The sequence below is a fragment of the Hippocampus comes genome, unplaced genomic scaffold (assembly GCF_001891065.2).
Source record: "Hippocampus comes isolate QL1 unplaced genomic scaffold, H_comes_QL1_v1.1 scaffold116, whole genome shotgun sequence".
NCBI classification, from domain to species: domain Eukaryota; kingdom Metazoa; phylum Chordata; class Actinopteri; order Syngnathiformes; family Syngnathidae; genus Hippocampus; species Hippocampus comes.
The window spans coordinates 62,097-83,697 of record NW_017805120.1 but is presented as its reverse complement, the minus strand read 5'-3'; the positions used below and the strand labels follow the sequence as shown (position 1 = coordinate 83,697).

At 46.8% G+C, this 21,601-nt stretch overlaps 1 protein-coding gene across 8 annotated transcripts in view; it reads left to right on the top strand.

Moving 5' to 3' along the window:
• LOC109513358 (neurexin-1a) overlaps nucleotides 1-21,601 on the top strand; it is a 64,306-nt gene that overhangs the window by 13,078 nt on the left and 29,627 nt on the right. For 4 of the 8 annotated variants that reach the window (XM_019865756.1, XM_019865760.1, XM_019865755.1 and 1 more), the window contains exons 7-11: nucleotides 3,384-3,401; nucleotides 4,857-4,886; nucleotides 16,574-16,875; nucleotides 17,783-17,806; nucleotides 19,790-19,951. In XM_019865756.1, the coding sequence (XP_019721315.1) occupies nucleotides 3,384-3,401; nucleotides 4,857-4,886; nucleotides 16,574-16,875; nucleotides 17,783-17,806; nucleotides 19,790-19,951 (536 nt within the window). Of the gene's footprint in view, nucleotides 1-3,383; nucleotides 3,402-4,856; nucleotides 4,887-5,653; nucleotides 5,754-16,573; nucleotides 16,876-17,782; nucleotides 17,807-19,789; nucleotides 19,952-21,601 lie in introns of those variants that run through there. The other 4 variants (XM_019865757.1, XM_019865758.1, XM_019865761.1 and 1 more) reach the window with 4 other exon arrangements.

Sequence of the window (21,601 nt, the reverse complement as noted above, 5' to 3'; positions counted from 1 at the left end):
CCCCCCGCCCCCCATTCCCCGTCAGTCCTGCTGCTGCCTTAAGTTATCAACTGTTTCTAATCACAACTGATGAGCAGGTTTTCCTGAAGAATTACTGTTGTCAACAACATTTTTTGGACAAAGCAATCGATGTTCGCCTTTGTCCAAAAAAAAAAAAAAAATCCGCGAATGGCGAACCCACAAAAATATGGTGGTCCACTGTAATAACAGATATTTTGATTTATCCCCTATTTGTTGCGAGATGTTTTATTTAAGTGGAGATGAACCGAGGTACTTTGAGGTTTCTCACAAAGAACTATTGCTACTTAATTAAAATAACATCACACTGTATGTAATGTAATCTTCAGCTTTACAGATGCCACACAGACGAGCGCATGCTGTGTGAATGACTGCAACAAGTGGTGTTTTCAATTAGAAGAAGATAATTACATCAGACTAGTTTCACCGCCCGCTGTGTTTCACTATTTGCCGTGAGGCGTGTTTTTTTTTTTTTTAAATCAAGTGAAGATGAAGTGAGGCGAGGGTTTCATTATTTCAAAGAATTTAAATCTTATTTTGTGTTGTTTCTATTTGCGAACTGGGCGTCCGCGGCTTTATTGACTGACTGATATCCGAGAAACCAGTGGTGGCCAGTCAATGGGTGTGAATGCGTAGTTGCAGCGTTGAGTGCCATCTATGCGTTTCTAGGCAAGAGGGAGGCCGAGCATTGATCAATGGTCCTGCAGAAGCTCGGGAATTACATGCAATCGCTGCAGTTGCACACACAAACACACACACACACATTCAGGACAACGTGCGCATGCGCGGCCACGGAGAAACACATTAGCACGTTCCGCAAGGCTCCGGCATTAATCACAGCAGTCGTGCGGCTCTTCTGGCAAAACGCAAGTCGACGTACATTTTACACCCAGGCTGATATATACCGTACGGCGTACAACGGCTACTTTTAATGGCCTCTTTTATTTGCATACAGATGGATTCACATTTCTATTGCGATTGATGTTGCCGCCGGGAAGCGATATCCTCGCAGCAGGAGCGCTTTAATAGTGGCCGTTCCTTTAAAATGGATGTGGGGACGGGCGGAGGAAAGAATCCCCTTATGTCGGCAATATGCTCAGAGGTTTCATTTTGTTTGTAACCTTTGTCGCACTCTAGACTGAGAAAACAGCTATTGTTCCCGTTGCAAGTTTTAATTATGCTAATACCGTATTTTAGTACGTGCAGGGGTTGGTGGATTTCCGACTGACCTGTGCTAACGTCAAAGCGCCGCTTGGCAATGAATGTAAAACAGTCAAAGCCCCGGTATGTTCGATAACAAGCGCATAAAGAGTCGTTCCTTGAGGTGATTTTACACAAGCAAGGTTTCCAGTTACCCAATCTTCCCTTTTCTCTGCGAGTTGGCCTTTTCGGGAAGAAATCTGTTGTTGATGTTAAACTCCGGCCCAGCTGGCACGGTTCTTCCCAGAAATCTTGGCCGAGACTTGTCTCGGAGCGTTACACAATCCAGCTGTAATGGAGCAAAGAGAAGGGTCTCCCGTAAATGTGCATAAAGATCTAATAAGCAGAAAAGGTCATTTGGTTCGTCTGCAAATCGCCAGGGAGATTAGTCACACAGTCCAAACATTTCTTTTTGACTTGACCAGAATGCTTTGTTTTCATACGGGCAACACAGAACCTATCAACACTTTATTCATATAATACTAACAACAATCCACAAGGGGGTTGACATTTCGTCATGTTTTGTGCCTTTGACACGAGGTCGGTCTGCTTACAACGGCATTCTGTTGCTAACGTCTGCGACTTTCGGAATGTGACACTCTGTCCTCTTCTAGTTTTAATTTGTCTCAACCAGTGCGGTTTGTTTTGAAAGCTTGTTATGCTCATTCGCTGCATATTCCTTTTTTTTTTTTTTTTTTTCCCGACCGTGAGCCAAGAGGAAACGAAATGGCCGAATTATCAGCCATGGGCCTACACTACGCTCTCAATTATTACTTTGAGCGCCTCGTAGCGTGTCTCCAGTCAAGAACTCCTCGGCCACATTTGCATATGCCAGCGCGATAGCGGCGCGTCTGCCAAACGTGTTCTTCTTGCTCATTAGCCAACCGCTGGCCTGTCGCTCTGAACGAGGTGGCGAGAGAGTCATTCGCAACGAACGTGAAACTCAAGTGAATGACTTCAGTGTCTACTTGAGATTTTCGATGTACTCGAACGTTTTAACACCATAAAGGAATACGGTATATTCTTAACACTTTCATTCATCTACAAAACTGTTGACAGGCCCTGAAAGGTCAATATAGATTTTTTTTTTCTTTTTTACCGATTGAAAATAGAGAGACGTTATTAATGCACTGAATAAGAACATCGTTCAATTTTTCTCAGTTGATGAAAGCAGCAAAATGTGTCGAATGAGTAGATGCGTGAAATACTGCGATGGAGAAAGCCATCATAGCACCAAACTGAGTTTGCAAATGAAAGTATACATTTTGGTTGCTAAATGCAATTAACTATTGAATGTCCACATGTGAAAGCTTGCTCACTGACGCTTTTCGAATAGCGAGGCTTCACCACATTGGGATATTGCCAATGTCATTAAAAAAATAATAATAATAAATCACGTCTGGTGGCGGCAAATGATTGACCGACCCCAGCGCGCCCCTTTGGTGAAGTCACAGTGAATTCGGCTCGCCTTGTCCTTGAGGCCTCGCGCGTAGTAAGCATGCTAATCGCTCCACCTGTTCCTGCCACGCTACTAGCACAAGGGCACAAACACACATGTAAATACATCCACACATGCTCCAGTGATAAACACACGCACACAATGTCACGCCAGTGTTGAACCTTGCATGCCCCTTCCTGCACTGCGACTCCATCCCTTCCTGCAATTTCACATCATTATAATGACATCATCATTTGTCTGCGCACGTGTGCACTTGTGTGTGTGTGCGTGTGTGTGTGTGCGTGCGTGTGTGTGCGTGTCTATGCGCAAGCCCATGTGTACGCATGCTATCTGTCTCGGGGTGGGCTCGAGGGAAAGGAAGCGGCCTCAAGGTAAGTTTGGAGGGTGACTGGCTCTCCAACCCTAACCTGCAGGTAGGAACGTGTACAATGGTGCTCTCTACCCACAAGTGTGAGAGGAAGTGAGTCCACATGCTTTTTTTTTCTTTTTTAATGCAGCTATGTGCGTTAGTGTGTGTGTGTGTGTGTGTGTGTGTGTGTGTGTGTGGCCCAATCAAATGGTGGCGTCTGCATGCGCGTTGCCGCGGTAACCCCAGATCGGTGTGCATGTACAGTAAGTAGTAGCCATGGTAACCCGACAACTTGGCATGCATGTTAATGAATGTCTGTCTCTCTCTCTCCTCGCCTGGCCGTGACACCCGCCACAGAGCACAGCTACACCCCAGGTAGGTCGCCCTGACGCACCCTTGATCTCCTCCAGCTGGTTACGCTGACGCTGTATTTCCTCAAATAGCGGGTGTTCAGCACCGACGGATGCCAGGCGCGCGTCCAGATAAATGGATACCGCACCTGAAATAGATAGTGGAAAGATAACGGCATGTGTTTTCACTGTAACACTTTACAGATGGCAGGCGTACATGGATTTGTACCTTCTGCATTTGAGTCAATAAGACAAAGCCAACCGGGCACATAAGCAGCGTACTCCAAAGAGGCCAGTGGCTACATGTGTTTTATAAAAAAAAAAAAATCACTTTGGTGTACAATAAAGGCTTTGTAAGTTCCAGTAAATTAACACAAATTCAATTGAACTCTTACTGGCACAGCGGTTACTGCAATGGACCGTTTATCATGTTATCAAATGTAAAAGACTTACTCCTCACAGGCACCAGGTAACTTCCTCCCGTGGGTCAATAAATGAGCACATCTTATACTGAATTAGAGCCTTACTCTTAATAGACACTTGTTGTAGGTGAGTGGACACAAATGATGCATTCAACTCAGTAAGCACCTGACCCCCGATAGACACTTGGTTTCTGCTCTTGAGTAAGTGAGCCAAAAGGAAATGCATTTGTAGAAATAAGCGCCCTTCTCCCAAAAGATGCTTCGTACTCTGTGCAAGAAGTGCATTTGTCTCAGGGAGTGCCTGACTCCTAACAGACAATTGTCCAGTAAGTGAGCACAAATTAAACCCATTTGTATAAGTAAGCGCCTTACTCGTAGTCCTTTGTAGTTGGCTAAATAAGCATAAAATGCACCTTACTAATAATAGACATGTAATGGTCTCTACTTTTAAGTAAATCAAGACAAAGCATGTGCTTTGGTATATAGAAGCACCTCACCGCTAATCAATGCCATGCTGTTGAGTAAGCAAACACAAATGAAGATCATTTATCTCGTTTTGGCACCGTACTCCTAAAAATCGCCCACTATGTGAGGAAATGCAGCATTCATTGCTTCTCTCGATCTATCTTCCTAGCACATAGTCATCTGTATTTTCAGTTGCTCATTCCTTGCCTTTCATGTATAAAAGTTCAATTGCACTGCTTTGAGTTTTTTTTTTTTTTTTTTTAACTACGTCGTCATCCGTCATTGTTTTGGGTCTCCGACCTGGCCTTACTCGAAATGCACGGTGTGGCCATATAAAGGCTTAAAGCCGAGCCGGTAAGTGCCGCGTTTCTCTGTTTCAAGGTGACATGTTGTTAGACGCGCACTTAGTGCCAAGTATCCCGTTAGCAGTCGGCTCTGTTGCTGCACCGGGACGAGTAAGTGTGGACGCCTCAGCGAGATCTTTGTAGTTGTAGTTGTTTCGACGCACACGTCTAATTTAGCGTGCCGCACGGCACACTTGACGCCCCCCATGATCCTTTGCTGTGCTGACTGTGCTCTTGTCTTCCTTTAAGGTCTGGCACACCTGATGATTGGCGACCAAGGTATGGGCTCTTTTTATTTCACTTCCTCTTGTTACTCTGCGACATACCAGCCACCTCCACCTCCAACCTTCCCACACACACACACACACACCTACACCTACATATGAGCCCACCCCCCACCCTTTACCCAGCCATCTCCATCTTCATCACCACATGGCGCAGGGAGGAAGTTGTCTCTCTAGGCGCGGAACCAAGGTCAGTTCTTTCCTGTAATCGAGGTTTTTCCTCCGCTGCCTTCTCCGTGGAAACGATTATTGGCTTTTTAATTGAAGCCCAAATGGATGAGTTGAGCGTTGGCGCTGGAACTCATAAATGCGGCTTTTCAAGATGATTTCAGAGGCGGGGGGGGGGGGGGGGGGGGGGACGCAACTTCTGGCCAGCTCACTTAATTAGGTACAGCAGTGCGTCACCTGGTCGCCTTGTACCTCGTTCAGTGACACGGGAGCGCCTTTGCATTGCTTGGCTGCCTCAGATGCTTTTGGGTTTTTTTTTTGGGCCTTTATGCTTCCACCTCTGCAGTCGTCATCATGTGTGTGTGCGTGCATGTGTACGTGGACAAATGTGGCAATTCTCCCGGTACGGGCATTCATCCCCGTGTTTTTGCCGCCTTTTCATCGCCTTCCATGATGCCCATACACTGGTGTTGGGGTTCTGGGGGCGGGTGTCATGTCTCTCCGAGCAGATGTTCCTGCAGTATATGAAAGCAATTCCGAGTTAGTCTGTTTTTTCCCCCCCCCCCCCCCTTTTTTTTTGAACGCGGCCCAAAAACAAGTGCCGCTGACTCACAATGCCAAATGTTTGCATTTTTTTCCCCTTCCCTGTGCTGTCTTTGGACTGCTCACTGTGTGAATTTAGGAAAGCTGCGAGGTATTTCACTGATTTTCCTTTTTGTGGCCCTCAGTGGTTTTGCCATGCAATGCACTTATACCATCAACAGGGGTGGGCATTCAGCCTGTTGCGTATAATAATGGAATAAGTAAAACATTTTTTTTTTTTTTTGCATGTTTCATATTTTACTTTTAATAATTAGTAACCAATGAATTATAATTAAACAGTGAACATAAAAGAATTCAAATGAATGATTTGACTGTTACCATTATTGAATTTACACCTTTTAGACTCAAATGTATTTCTTTATTTCTTCATTTGAAACCTAATCTGCCAATCAGATGTCGTAATCCAACGTTGCCCTTGAGCAGCAAAGTTTGCCCACCACTGGTTGAAACTTTCCAGCTCATCGCTTTAGTGGTATTAATATTTGAACATGCAGGTAAGCTGCTGGTGCATGCGCGTGCGCATAGCGTGCATGTGTGAAGTTGCCCATATGCGTGCGAATGATTGGGAGCGCCGACCCGACGGGCGCCGTTCCAAACGGTAGGTGCCGCGCCGCATGACTCTGATGAATGCGCTGATTGGCCCACATGACCTCCCCCGTCCCACTGCGACCTTTGATTGGACAGGCCAACGTGATGACGGTTGCCACGTCTCCGATACGAAACGCCCGGTTCGATGAAAGAACTGGAGGACTGAAATAGCTTGAATGCCGCGCAAATGACGCCCGTAATCAGCAATCACAGAGTCACGATTCAAAAGCTTTTTTTTTCCTGGTTTTTGGATTGCCGACTGTGCGTGAGTCGTGTGCCGCCGAGTCCTCGAGAAGAGAGCGCCACTGAAAGCGAAATTCCTTCATCCTCCTCCGCATTTTGAAATACTTGAACCAGGGTTATTTTAGTTAGTGAAAAGAAAAACCAATATAAAAGACAATTAAAAAAAAAAACTAATCGAAACTAAATCGATTACTCCAATTATTTAGGGCAAGCCAGCAACTGTATAAAAGTCGTGTTTTTGTTTTGCCTAAATGCCAAACGCGGTCCGTAATGGCGTATTGTGCCGTGTCGGGCGTATAGAACGCTACCTGCTTTTATGCTGGTCCCATCCCTGTTGTGTAACGTGGCAAACTAGATCAGACCAGTTTCTTGTTTGGTGGAGTAGAACTTTTCTGCGGGGTTCCGGAGCCTCCTCCCCCTGCTCTATCTGCGACCGAACACACACGGCCGTGTCTGTGCGACGCCAAGGTCGTAAAACGGTGCCGACGGAGCCTCGCCTAGGTTAGCTGGGCGTGAAGAGGCTTTCTGAGGAGCCCGCAAAGCCCAAATGACTTTGTTTGAGGGGGGGCGGCTGAGTGTCTTTGAAAGATATACGGCACGTGTGTCTGCGAGCGGGAGGAATTGAAGAAAAGGCGGGGGAACCGCGGCAGTGATAAAGCCAGCCGGCTCGCCTCCCTGTGATGTGCGGCGACCGGCGGTATCTGCAAAGGCGCAGCAATGCTGCCGTCTGCCCTGCGGGGCGTCGCTCCTTTGGCCCCGGGGGATGACGGCCCTGATGGCGTGTCCCAGACCTTTCCCATCCTACGTATAAAACACTGCTATCTTTCCGCCGCGGGAAAAAAACACACCACTTTGAGTGAGGGCGTGAAAACGCTCGCACGACAGAGAGGCAGCCTAAGTGGATTTTTCGTTTCATTTCGCAAAGCATCGAGAATCCGCGCATCGTTTCTTCTTTGCATTTTCTATTGGCAATCCAAAACTCCAAAGCGACTGCTTATTTGTGTTTAAGATTATTTTTAGTGCATTTATGCATTTTATTTCTTGAGCATACAAATGGCGCTGCTTTTTTTTTTCCCTTAATCTAACACAAAATAATGCCAGCTTGTTCACATTTCATGGTTTGCGTTTTGGTTGACTGATTGCGAAGCAGCGGCCTTTACTTGTCCGTCTGTCTGCCCGGGGAATCGTCCGCAAAGTCTTCCGGGGTCAAGCGGCCATTGGAGCGGCGACTTGGAGCGTCTCCAACAGCGCCTTGCGTGTAATTGGCTTGTTTATCGTGATTAATTTTGCGTGCTACCTCTCGAGCCCGTTTGTCCGGCTAATAGCGCTCGTTGGTGGAGGGTTCTCCACATCAATCTGCGCGCGGCGTAGTCAAGTGGTCAGCGAGGTGACCTTTAAACGTGTACATGAAGCGGGGAGACCAAATGACACACGCGCGCTCAACGCTGGCACACAATAACCTTTAAAGAGTGCCTGCTGAGTAGGTGAGAGAGTGCGTGCGCGCGCGCGCCTGTGCGTGTGTGTAAATATGCATGAGTAAGGCTGCCCGCACAAATTCTTCACGGTCAGCAGACGAAAGGCGCGGGAGCGAGGATGAGGTGCGTGCGCGCCGGCCCGTTGTGCGTGCCTGGTGTGAGCGTTTGCAAAGCTCAGGGGAGGCGGCGGGTTGTGAGTCATCGCTTGTGACACATAAAGCGTCGGCAAACCGAGCCAGTTCCTCCCCCCCCCCGCCCCCAACACGTTTGTCTTGTGACGAGCGGAGCGCACAGATGGACGGGCGCTTCGCCGGCGCGTTTGTGTCAAAATCGGCCTGTTGTCTTTTCCTACCGCCTCCTCCTCACTCCGGGACACACGCACACGGAAAGCTCTTTGCTGACTCCGCCATATGCCCGCGTGAGGCCGGTAACAGGCGCCAAGACGCAGAGAACCAGTCGGTACCAGTAAGGTACAACATGTCCTGTACCTCTTACTCATCCTTATCCCGGAGGGCTCATAAAAGTCGCACAGACCTGATTCAGGTTTAATAAAATTCAGCTTTGCCGAGGCTCAAAGGAAGAAAAATGGTATTCGTCATAGAAGTTTTCAGCGTGTTGGGCAACCTGTGGGAAAATGAAAATGAAGGGAGCTAAGATACAAGCTAGGCGTCATTAAATGGATCTGAATACTCACTCACTGCCACCGTTTTGACATTTTCAAGATCCACAGGATAGTAAGTTCAATGATATATATTTACATGACAAATCTACCGAAAGAAAAAGTTTGATTCTGACTTTTTTTTTTTTCCCACATCACGTGACTCACTTCGTAGTCCAGTATGAGTCACCCCTGCCCCCACCACTCAAGAACTAGAAGGGCCTTTGTTCGTTTATGGCAAGCGGTCCATTTGTGCGTTTATCCGAAGTTCTTGATTGCGTCGTACTTAAAGTCGGCTTCAAAACAAATCTCACCCAAAAGTCAAAACGCTGAAATCATGCCGATGTCGTACCGTTGCCACACGGCGCCGCGGCTAAAAGTACACTGACGCGACACTCGCACGAGTGAGTGAGCAACGGCCGAGAGGAGGTGTGAGGGCATTCCGGTGTTAAAAGGCCGAGTGTGGACTGATGGTTCGGTGTGATTTTCGCAACTTGAGGCTGTGAAAATAAAACTGCCAAGACGGAGCGGTGCCCCCTGTAGTCAGTGAGACTGCTGGCCTTAGATTTCAAACCCGACGTGCAAAAAAAAAAAAAAAAAAAAACCTTTCTGAAATATGCCGTTGGTGAAGATGAAAATGAAGTACGTATAATTTGCATTCTACTGTTTTTCTGGCAGAGCGAGCCTTTCCGTTATCGTCTACCTGTAGCCTACGACAGCCACTCGTACGTTATTCGGGCTCGTATGCCAGCGAATGTTAATGAGCCCGATGTGAAAGTGGTTTGGTGGTGTTGAGTCATTTTAATGACTCAATACTGTTACTTATGTAACATGGGCTGGTGATTGTGCACATGCTAGATGCATTGCGGAGTTGCTTTATGATCTATTCTATTCGTTTGCAGAATGTCATCATTCGCAGCAGGGCTCGAATTCCCATGTAGTATTGCAGCGCCATGATCGTAGTACCGTTTTTTTTGGTTGTTTTTTTTAACAGTCATTTATGTTGCATGGGTTCAAGATGTTGTACATGCGAGATGCATGATGTGGGTTTTTTTCCTTTTATCGCAATATTCAGATATTTTCTCGCAAGGTGTCATTCTTGTAACAGTTACAAGATTTTTTTAGTGTCATTTTTATGAACAAGCATCCATCGTTAATGGGCGACATACAACCATTTTGAGGCGCCTGTAGATAGACAGCAGCCATTGTGGCGCCCGTTAGTCGGGGGGGGGGGTAACAAAGCGATGGTGAGCGCAGATACGGCTGGAGAAGGTCGGAGACAAAAAAGGGAGACAGGAAGTGAGATTAGACTGCAGGGATTCTCTCTCCTTGGACGCGGTTGGGATTCATCAGCGATGCAGATACCTCACCCAAGCTGCTGACGCACACACTCACTCACTCACACTCCTATTGTCTTTCACACGTTTTTTTTATAGCCTCATTGCAGGGTTTCTTCCACTTGTTCCTCCACTCGCTTATGTGTCACCACAAAGCTTTTTTTAATTTTATTTTTTTGATTTCACTGCATCCACAATGCTGCACTGAAGCCTTTCTGCAATCGACGATTCACTCCAGTGCCCCATCTGGCATTTGAAGTTCATTTCTTTGCTGTTTGCCAGAACGGGCACACACACACACACACACACACACCCACACACACACACACACACACACACACACACACACCCACACACACACCCACACACACACACACACACACACACACAACAAAAACTCAATTATTTTTGGCGCTTGTCTGGCATTAACACAACAACTGAAATAGCCGCGGCATCCATTAAGGAGCCATTTCATTTCCCCCCGCACGGAAAGAGGTTGCTTATTATTTGCGAACAAGACGGCTTCATCAAGTGTGTGTGGGTGTGTGTGTGTGTGTGTGTGTGTGTGTGTGTGTGTAGTGTTGTACAAATCATATAGCATCCGGGGCTTGTGTGTGCGTGTGCGCGCATGTGTGACTAAAAAGGATGAAAGTATCTGTGATCTTATCCCACTTTAAGACAAACACATTGTTCCGCCCGCAGACATTGTCATGGAAACAAGCCGGTTTCCCTGGGTACCGACGGGGATGCGGCCAAAGCGGCGCTACACACCGAAGCAGGCAGGGGGGAGATGAACGCAGATAGAGACACCCCCCCAAAAATACAAAATGGAACAAGAACTCAAAGATTTAATACAGCGCTAAACGTGCCACGTATCAGAAGAAGCCAACCTTGAAATGCGCAAGACTTGGTGGTATTTCTCGGCTGATTTATACGCCCGCCGCCTTTTCCTCCATTTGGTCACTGTGAGCTACAGTCCAGAAGCCGCTGTGAGCTCACCGCGCCTCAATAGATCTATAGATCAAAAGAGACGAATTTTAGCACAAGTTGTAACACACCAAAATGGGAGGAAACTGCATGCTTGACACATCAAACAGGCGACGTCAGTGAAGTAAAGAGCGAAGCATCGTAATATTGTTTCCTGGCTCGTTTTGTCACCTTCACCAAGTGTTTAAAAGCGATGACCGGCCGCCGCCAAAGTTCATATGCTCATTCCCGCTGCTGTCCGCTTCAACCTGTGAACATGTAAAAGTGATCGGCACAATATTTTGCATTTTATTGACACTCAATGTTGAGCTCCCGTTACGAAATGCGTCACCTCAACAAAAAGACACCTCGCGTAATCGTCATCTTTTTGACTGACGCGTCAAACATTCAAACGACGGCGGGAGCAAAGACCGCTAAAATCCTCCTTCAAGCTATTCACGTTTTTTCCCCCCACTGGCACTACCTTGGTCAAATGACAAGTACGCTTTTGTGACGTCAGAGCGAAATGGTGTTTACGGTGCAAAATGTGCAGCCAACGTATTAAAACAAGTCAACCTTGAAATTCACAGGAAGCCCCTGAGTCCTTTCTTGTTTTTCTCAACCGATTTTACATGCCCCTTGCGGTTTTTTTTTTTTTTTTTTTTAAGTTTCATTTGGTCACCGTGCCGCGCAATCAAGGAAGCCGCCATTACCCGGTGAATCGATACAGATTCCTGACGGCGGCCATTTTAATCAGCGCCAATCAGCGTTACTCACTTGTGTCGCCCGTCGGCAAACTGAGTCGTCTTGGCCCTGACAACAAAAAGCTGAAATTAGTCACTTCATGGTCAGCTGGGGCTTCTTGGCCGATGAGTAGTTTTGTCTTACAACACATTCAATGAGCAACACCGAATGAGTGCTTTTACTTTGGCTTTTTTTTTTTTTCCAAAGGTTTTAGATTGCCTGCTGTGGAGATTCCACAAGATGGCAGCAATGCATCTTTTTCCTGTTAGATCAGATTATGGCCTGATTTAAAAAAAAAACAAACAAACAAAAAAAAAACCTCCTCCCATCACACCAACATCTTCCTTGGCCCTAATATGTCACAAGAGGATGCCGAAGCAATCCAGTTTGTCATGTATTTTTTTGACAAAAGAACATGAACATTCATTATTCTGCCCTAATATGTCACAAGAGGATGCCGAAGCAATCCGGTTTGTCATGTATTTTTTTTTGACAAAAGAACATGAACATTCATTATTCGGGCAAGTGTTCTACCTTAACATATCGGCAGTTAGTGTAGCTATTTTTACACATGAATGGCACTTAAAAACGCCTTTTTTTTCCCCGGCATATAAAAGCTTTCAGTATTAAAAATAAAAAAAAAAGTCAGCGAGAGCCAATCTGTCCAGCGCCGCAGCGACAAGCCAACATCCTCCCGCACGCAGCAACGGGTGAGCCGCCGTTCTTCTCGGCGAGCAGCTGCCACTGAGTGACTTCTGACAGCTTCGATTTTTATTTTTATTTTTTTTCCCGACAGTTTACCCGCCTCGCATACATTTACATGCATTTGCAAGCCATTGCTCGTATATCTGTTTGCGCTAGTTAAGCGTGTAGTTAATCCACCTGCCGGTTATTAAAGAAATGATGCCTTCGACAGTGTGTGTGTGTGTGTGTGTGTGTGTGTGTGTGTGTGTGTGTGTGTGTGTGTGTGTTTGTGTGCTGGTGGCTGATAGCAAAACTGCATCGTGGGCTAAAAACGAGTGGAGGGTGGTGGGGGGGGTAGTGGGGGAATTGCAGCGTGCTATCTCCACAATGACAGGGGCGCTTTGATTGAAGCCCGCCGCACTGGGATTTACTGTAGATGGAGCAGAGTTTTTTTTTCCCCCCCTCCCTCCTTCACCTCTCCATCCATCCATCCATCCTTTTCTCTCCATTTTGTTTGCCGGCCCGCTGTCTTATTAAACACCCCCTTCCCAAACACACCTCGCCACCATCAGGTATGGAGTAATGTGCACTCCCCTGATGTGCGCCCAGCCGCCTCTGTCCGCCATTTTGATTCAGTGCAGTTGTCTGTGATCATGTGCGCCTCACTCAATCACGACCCCTTTTAAAAAAAAACACAATCACCCGGGTGCCAGGGAAACGGGGAGAAATTAAACTGAGACAAAGACATAGGAGAAACAGTAGAACGCAGCCGAATTAGTCACCTCGACAAGTTCCGGAATGCCCAAATTTTGCAATTGGTAAAGTTTCTGGTAAATTTCTTTGGAATGGTGAACTGGATTATTTTGAAAATACAATAATCCCTCTTAAAACGTGTGACTTTAAAAGGCAAGGCGTGGAAGTCAGTGTCACTGAACATATTGTAATGTGTGTTTGCATACACGTGCCCTTAAGGGGCGGGGCCTGTTGTGGGAGGCGTGTGATTTCCGTACGTCTGTGAGTGTCTAAATGTGAGCCGTGGCTGACAGCAGCATGTGCGCTTTGTGTTCACTGTTCTCCCGGCATTTACTAAACTGCAAAAAAAAAAGTGTTTCGTGACTGTGGCTCTTTTCACACGTGGCTTGAGTGAGTGGAGTCCAGAAAAAAAAAACATAAAAAGCGATGGCTGAAAAAAATAAAATAAAATAAAATAATCAGAGTAAATAGCAGGGGTGCAACCGATATTGTGGGGGGGAAAGCACCGTAGATGGTTTGATTTCCTCCCCTGCGCGCCTTTGCTTCAATTTATTTTCAGTACAGCTGTCCATGATAACGTGTGCTTCCCTCAGTCAACCTCTCTTTGTCTGCCGCTCTCCATGGGGGAAAAAAAAAAAAACCCAAAACACCCAGTTGCCTTGGAAACAGTGAGAAATTAGCTGGTGGAAAAGACAAACGAGACAGAAAGCTGCGAGTTGCTCGTTAATTTCCGGGATGTCCGTTTATGGTTTGATTTACTTGGCTGATTTCAGAGATTTGTTTCGAGTTGCATTCTGCATGTTTGGAGATTAAAAATGTGCACAGGCTGAGAACTGTGTTGTGCACACATTGCCGTTAAATTGGTTTTCCCCATTTTGGTTTTCATGTTTGTTTTGGGCAAGTCATGGTTCATTCTCTATATAAGAACTGTGGTGTCGCATGAGCGTGGTGAGCCTCATGTGACCTTTGTGTTAAATTACTGAATTTTACAAAGCTTCACGATTGTGTTGATACTTTATGATCCTCTCTACCTTAAGAGCTTTTCTGACATCTTGTGGCAAATATATGCAATTCCAACCCCCATTATGGGTGGCCGTCAGTTATTTGGGGACTTTTACCCGCCGAGGCGGGACTCGTCCCTGTTGCCCAGCGGAATGCGCTTGTACAGAAATCAGTTTTATGTCGTAGTTGTTGTGGCGAGTTGATCTGCGATTGGATGCATTTTCCATCCGCTTCATAGCGTCTTTTTTCATGGCCAATCCTCGAAAGTGCTCATCAAACTTTTATTGCCACGTTCCTCCCTCACTTGGATGGTGGATGTAAAACGGCAATTTAGCTTGGCCCATCTGTCCAGGACACACTTCTGATTGGAGCTCATTTGGGAGAATGCCTTAGTAGGAGTTTGTCAAAGCTCTGGAATTGCTTCAAAATGGCTGCTTCAAACCCAAATGGCTGGCCTCCTGTTGAATTTTGTGCATGGGTCCTTCAGGCTTTTAGTGTGTCCAGTTACGACAGACATGCCCTCCCCATTTGGTGCGCTTTATTTTTTGTCTTTTTTTTAGACATATATAATTCTGTCATTCCTTATAAGGCGGCATTTCCTTCCCATGTGTTTTGTGTCTTACTGTGTTCACACCAAGCTAATACTGACTCACTGGATTAATCCGAGATGATCCACTCACAGCGAGTGCGTCAGGTGTGCCAAAAATGTGTGTTTGTGTATGTGCGTGTATATCCACGTATGCTCTTCCATATGCTGCAGACGCGCTGTGATGTGAGGATTTGCAACAGGAAGAGGAAGTGTGAGCGTTTCGGGGTCATCGAGCGCCGGGGATGCTTTATGCGCGCTGTTGTTCGCGGGTGTAAATTTGCCGGGGGAACGGAGAGGCGCGCCACATGCCAACCGTGTTAAGATACCACCAGGGCATAAATAACCTATACTTATCCACATACATAGTTGTCTTACACACACACACACACACACACACACACACACGATAGTCAGTTAATATTGCCAGTCGGTAATCGCACAGCGCGACTGGCAGGCGACACATTGGCACTTAATCTTTTTCTACTTCTTTACGTTAAAGGAAGGCAATTTGCCATAATTGGCCTTTGAATCGTGACACATTCTCACTGGCGCCCCCTCGCCTCGCCCTTCCCCCTTCCCCCTCCTCATTATTCCGTCCGTTCTCCTCACTGGTGGAGTGCGGCCCCATTTCCATTCGGGCGCGCTTCTCCGGCTCAGCCGTAACATGCTTTTACACTTCACTCTATTTATGACACGGCCCGCCCCTCCTCTCGTCCTCTTACCCTGGCCCGACCCGTATGCAAGATGGCGGCTGTGCCGGAGGCACGGGAAAACACGTCGCCCTCGCTTGTGTATGCAACGCTCGATGACTTTTCGCGCAGTTGTGTGTGCGTGCACAAGCGCGGCTTGATAAGAGGCCCGAGAGCTTAAGGATGATGAATTGCCAAACCTTGGGCTAATGTCCTTGGGGGTCACCGTTGGCGTACCAGGCAAGCTGCCATTGGTCGACTCCACGTGGTGCGGAATTCTAATTGGCCGCTTGTGCTGCGCTTGGCCGCCGTTCTCCGTCTTTGCGGCGTTTGATGAGTGGCAGCGGGGAAAGTCTCGCGTCGGCATGTCATAACTACACTTCGTCAATTCATTTTTCCCATGGTCGATTATTATTTTCTGTTTAGGATGATTTGATCTAAATATCTATTTTGTTTTTGTAATTGAAAATCATTTTTAAATTTGTACTTATTTTTAATATTATCTTGAGCATATTTTGTATTTCACAAATATTTTTTAAAAATACCCTTTTAAAAAATGGACATTTTCTTGCACGTCAAACGCGAGCACCAGACGCGTGGTTGCAGTTGTTCTCCCAGCGACATGTTGGCGAGAGTGGCTGTCGTTAACGACTTAGGAAAGGCACTCGCGACTCATGTCGCACTGGCGTCCCGCTCCGCGGAAGCTGCAAACCCACACGAGTGATCAAAGCTTGTTTACGCGCCGCACTATGCTACAATTAGCGCCGTAGCACCATGTGTGTGTGCGTGTGTGTGTTTTTAATTCGTCAGTGCAGATTTGCTTGACAATAACAAACATTGGGAGCTTCTTAAAGAATATTTTCCCAGCTTTGTTTGCCTCGGCTAGTTGTGATCAACACCCACCGTTTTGTCACCTCGGAGCAAAACGCGTGGGGTGGGGATAAGGCGACACGGCCCGGGAAATGTACTAATCACTCTCATTATCTTGTCAAATGCAATTTGTCGTCTTTCTTTTTGCAATTTTTTATCTAGTAGAGATTAGCATTCAACGAGCAAATGCAAAACAAAAAAAATCTACCGCAGAGTTAGGACTAAAACCACTGGTCTATGTCAGAGAAAAAACAAACATGTAAATAAGTATGGCGGTGATCCTGAGTATTTTTTGTCCTCTTCTTTTTGACAGCACGCGAGGAGTACGTGGCCACCTTCAAGGGCTCCGAGTTCTTCTGCTACGACCTGTCGCCCAACCCCATCCAGTCGAGCAGCGACGAGATCACGCTCTCCTTCAAGACGCTGCAGCGCAACGGGCTGATGCTGCACACGGGCAAGTCAGCCGACTACGTCAACCTGGCGCTGAAGAACGGCGCCGTGTCGCTGGTCATCAACCTGGGCTCGGGCGCCTTCGAGGCCCTGGTGGAGCCCGTCAACGGCAAGTTCAACGACAACGCCTGGCATGACGTCAAGGTCACCCGCAACCTCAGACAGGTAAACGCGCAGCCCCGTCGTGCACGCGCTTCCTAACGCCAAACCTGAGCGCTCGCACGGCACTGACCTCCGCCGAAGCTTTTCGGCCGTCGCTTGAATTGATTGTTGAGAACTTTGTCGAATGTCTGCAATAGGTTTTAAGAATACAATTTATGAAATGTATTTTCATTGTGCAATAAGCGGTTATTGTTATTCAAAGAAAATGCCAAAGATTGCTTCAATTGTGGTGCGTGGTGCACATCAATCCAGTCAGCCATGCAAAGCAAAAATGCACCATTATGCTGAAAATGAAGCAAAACAATAGAACGAGTCATTTTTCAAAAGGAGAATCGTACCCAGGGCACAGAGTCTTAAGCGTAAATTGAGCCACGCGCCAAGTTGTGACTTCCCATCCATTTTGAATGGCAGCGTTGATGACGCAATCCCAAGCCTCGGTAATTTGCGGTGCAAACCTCCATCATGGTATTCCCACGCACTGTGTATTTGACTTTGGAGCAGCACGGTGAGTTCTGCCCGCCGCCGGGCACACGGAGGCCCGACAAGGGGCCGCTAACGCTCATGTCGAAGTAGTCTGTGCTCCGCACCGCCAATGTGTTGTCGTTAGTTTTCAGCCGTCCTGCAGCTCTCACAGGTGAGTGCTTCTTCTCATCCACCCGAGTGAGTGAGTGACCACTACGACTAACGTGCTGTGACTACTAACTTGTTACTAACCTGCCAGCAGAACTAACTAACACCATCCATGGAATGATTCATACTACTAACCTGTGCCCTTCTCCTAGTGAAAAGCACTCCTCACCAGAGGGACTTCTTTTTCGAGCTTTTCCCCTTTTTTTTTTTTACTTTCCTCCAATTCCTTCTGTTCACAGTTTTTGATTTGCTTTCCTTTCTTCCCCCCTCTCCTACAAAGCACTCAGGCATTGGACACGCTATGGTAAACAAACTCCATTGTTCGGTAGATCCCATTCTAATTGTTTCTTAGTTTGGCTTTTGCCCCCCCGTGTCTTATTTCCTTTTTACAACAGCAAAATGAGTAAGCAATGAAAGGATAAGTGTGGTTGTTAAAAATTTTTTTTCAAGCTTAAGAATAAAAACCAATCTCTTCCTCACCCAGCCCTCGCCCCTCTCTCCACTACTTTTTTTTTCCTTATTCCCACTTTCTCGTCCATTACCGGTGTTTTTTGCCCACCTCATGACATCTGATTGGGTCACGCCGCACCTGCATGCCAGTGTCCCGCCTCCTCCTTTGCATGCACAAAAACTGACTTCCGAATTTGCTTTCTCTTTTACGGCCCAAGAAGTAGGTAGTGCGAACCCCTCGTGGAATCCTTTGGTTTCATAATATACTTCCAGTGAACTTTTGTTTGGGGGAAGGGGACCTTACAATGCCTGAAATTTCATCCGTTTTTGCAAATATTCTGCAACTAAGTATTTGAGCGTGTGCCTCCTCTTTCAGGGTCTCTTCCGTGAAAGTTCCGGTGCGGGAAAAAAAAAATCAGCTCCCGTCACAGGTCTCAGAATTACACAATTGGATGGACATGTTGACCAGAACAAATTCCACAGTTTGTACTCTACACAATTGGATGGACATGTTGACCAGAACAAATTCTGACCACCACAGAACAAATTCCACAGTTTGTACTCTGGAGGAATAAAATTGAAAAGGAAGTACCGGTATGTCATATTAGGCTTCGAAAGCCATTTTGGGCAAATTCCAGAGCTCGTGCTTTGACGAACAGATTGTGCGGTCGTGTCAATCACAACCAAAATTTAACAGTGGGACAATTTAGGTTGAAGCAGCCACTCTTCAAACAAATTTGGCTAAATAGGCTCCGTTTCGAAGCAGGTATCCAAGAAAGACAGGCCAGAGCTAAATAAAATATGGCGTCAGAGGATTGGCATTGACAAATGGGGTTCAAGGGCCCGTTCAGCGCTGCCTGTAGCTTGAATAATTTTTGTTTTTCCGGTCTTCCTAGCTGCAACTGCATGCTTCCCATCACCCCGTCACCCTCTTTGCGCATGCGGAATGAGCAGCCACGCCGCATGTTTGTGGAATGAGCTGTGACCCATCCAACGCACGTGGAAGTAACTGTGTGTGTAGTAATCCAAACGTGAGTGTTCGTTGTCAGGGTGTCATCTGAGCTGAAACTAAAATACCCCGCCCCCAAGATGGCAAACCTCCCCCACTAACAACATCATCGCAACTAACAACACACTGACGCCATCGCAGCTTACTAACATCATCAACCCTGACCTCGGTACATCGACACTACTAACAAGCACGAAGAAGCCTGCCGACTCGACTAAAACCTTCCACCCTCCACTGTATACTAACAGTCGGAATACTAATGATTGCCTTCAAGTGACCGAATTGGAGCCTGTTGGATGGCAAAAGGGACCGCTCGCGCGTCGAGCGAGGCAGGCTGTTAAAAGTTGTATTGGCGACGGGACAAAGAGCTTTTAATGCAAAGGCGGAGTCTGCGTTTGTCGCGACAGCTAAGAGACAGCCACGTCCTGGGTGGGTCGAGGGTGGAACCTTGACCTTTCTTCGTGCCGGCCATAAAACCAAGGCCTCTGACGCCAGTAACCTGACCGCAACACCACCGATCCAAGATATTGTCGCCAGAACTGGCGTGACGGCCCACTCTTATCACACTACCCACACCGGCGACCGCGAGGTTTCCTTCCAACCTGGAAAACCTCACGAAACAACAGACTCACCTATGACACGGCGCGCTACATGGAATGCAGGAACACACAGGGTTCCCCGAACCAATCAGGCCATCCTTCCGCCACAATCACATTTGGTTGCCAGAGTAACGGGGGCTAATTTGGCTGGTCTGCGCCTAGCTAACGGCTAGCTGCGCCTTTGGCTGTGAGTATGTAGCGTGTCCTTTCCCTGTGCTTTGTTGTGTAGGTGACCATCTCGGTGGACGGCATCCTGACCACCACGGGCTACACGCAGGAGGACTACACCATGCTGGGCTCCGACGACTTCTTCTACGTGGGTGGGAGCCCCAGCACGGCCGACCTGCCCGGCTCTCCAGTCAGCAACAACTTCATGGGCTGTTTGAAAGAGGTGGGCCAAACTGTCACCAAGATAACAACGGAGCAAATAAGCAAGATGTTTCATGTCTTCCTCGAGGTTTTAGCATTATCTTCAAACATGCCTAATGCGTTGAAAAACAAATGTCTGGATTCACTTTTCAGGCTCTTCAAACCGTGCACGCTACTTAAATGATCTATTTGTATGCTCCTTAGCGGAGTTACATCTTCCATCTGAGTGATTCAGTCTCTGACGATAGCTTCCGCGTCCCTAGACGGGACTAATCCTGTCACAAATCTCTTGGACTTACATCCCTCATGCAGCCTCACGTCGCGTTCGCCGCGAAATTGAAAAATAACTCCTGACGTCCATGTAAAAACATTCTGAGAATTCTCTTTCACCGATTTCCAGTGCTTTTGCGGGTCTTTTGTCTTAGATGAAGTCTGGGCTTGAGTTTTTCCAATTGCATAGCATTCAATCCTGATCCTGAATTAATCAGATTTTCAAAAAAATCAATTCATCAGTGGGTAGTTGTGGCTGGGAAAAAAAAAAAAAATTCTTCTAATGTCCAATGACGATGTTGGCTGCAAATGGTCACTACCGTGTCGGTTGCTTCTCTTTCCTTTCCTCATATTTTACAGACATTCTCTTCATAGGAAAAAAAGTAAAAAGCACGTCCACAAACATAGACACTTCCAACTGGCTGATTCTCACCAAAAGTTCCAGACACCTTGCCAACATCAGAGAGAATTGCTGATGTGGACTGTCGTTGAGGGACTCGCCGCATGCTAATTAGCCCGGCAGCGACTCACGTGATTCTGAAACACAACCCGTACCGAGGAGACATAAACACACGCACGCGGAGAGTGTGTCTTTCATTCACTTAGCAAGCGAGCGGCGTAAACAAACGAGGCGACAGATGACGTGCCAAAGAGAGAACTGGATGTATGCATTAGGATGGACCGCGTTTAAAGCGGGCCTGCGCTGGCACATTTCCATATTTAATAACACGACGTTTGGGGCGGGGGGGAGCGTTTGTGTGATTTTATTGCATTTGGAAAAAAAAAAAAAGCTTCAAATTATTTTTTTCGCATTTTTATATGTCGTTTATTGTTTTCTTTTATTTTGTCGACTTGCGTTTGGCTCATTGTGCTTAGATATACTCTATATTCATTGTAATACTTATGGTAAATGCATTGCATGGTTTTCTTTAAATTGCTTGACGAATACGTACCGTGGCCAATGGGTAAGAACGTGTCAAAGGCCTCCAAAGCTGAAGGAGGCGGGTGGAAGGAGGAGCTCCGGGTTAATAAAGCCGAGCCTGTCTTTGCGCTCGTCGCATCAGAATGCTCGGCACAAGCGCCGTCTTCTGCTGCTCCGTCAGAGAGCGTTCTGTGTCAAAGTGCAGCAGGAAGAACACAAACCACCAGCCTGGCTCGCTTCACTCAAAACTGTCACGAGCCAACAATACTTGAAATTCAACGAGACATGTCATGTATTCCCCCACCCACTATTTAAAACAGTCCCCAAGTGTGGTTTTCGTTCATCAAAATACACCAACGAGCCAGAATTGTAGAGTGTCGGAATTGTAGTGTTCTATTTAAGCAAAACTGCAGGATATACACAAATGTAAGTACTCGTACTCGGTGTGAAAAAAAGATTTTTTTAAAAAGCGGTTTGGGT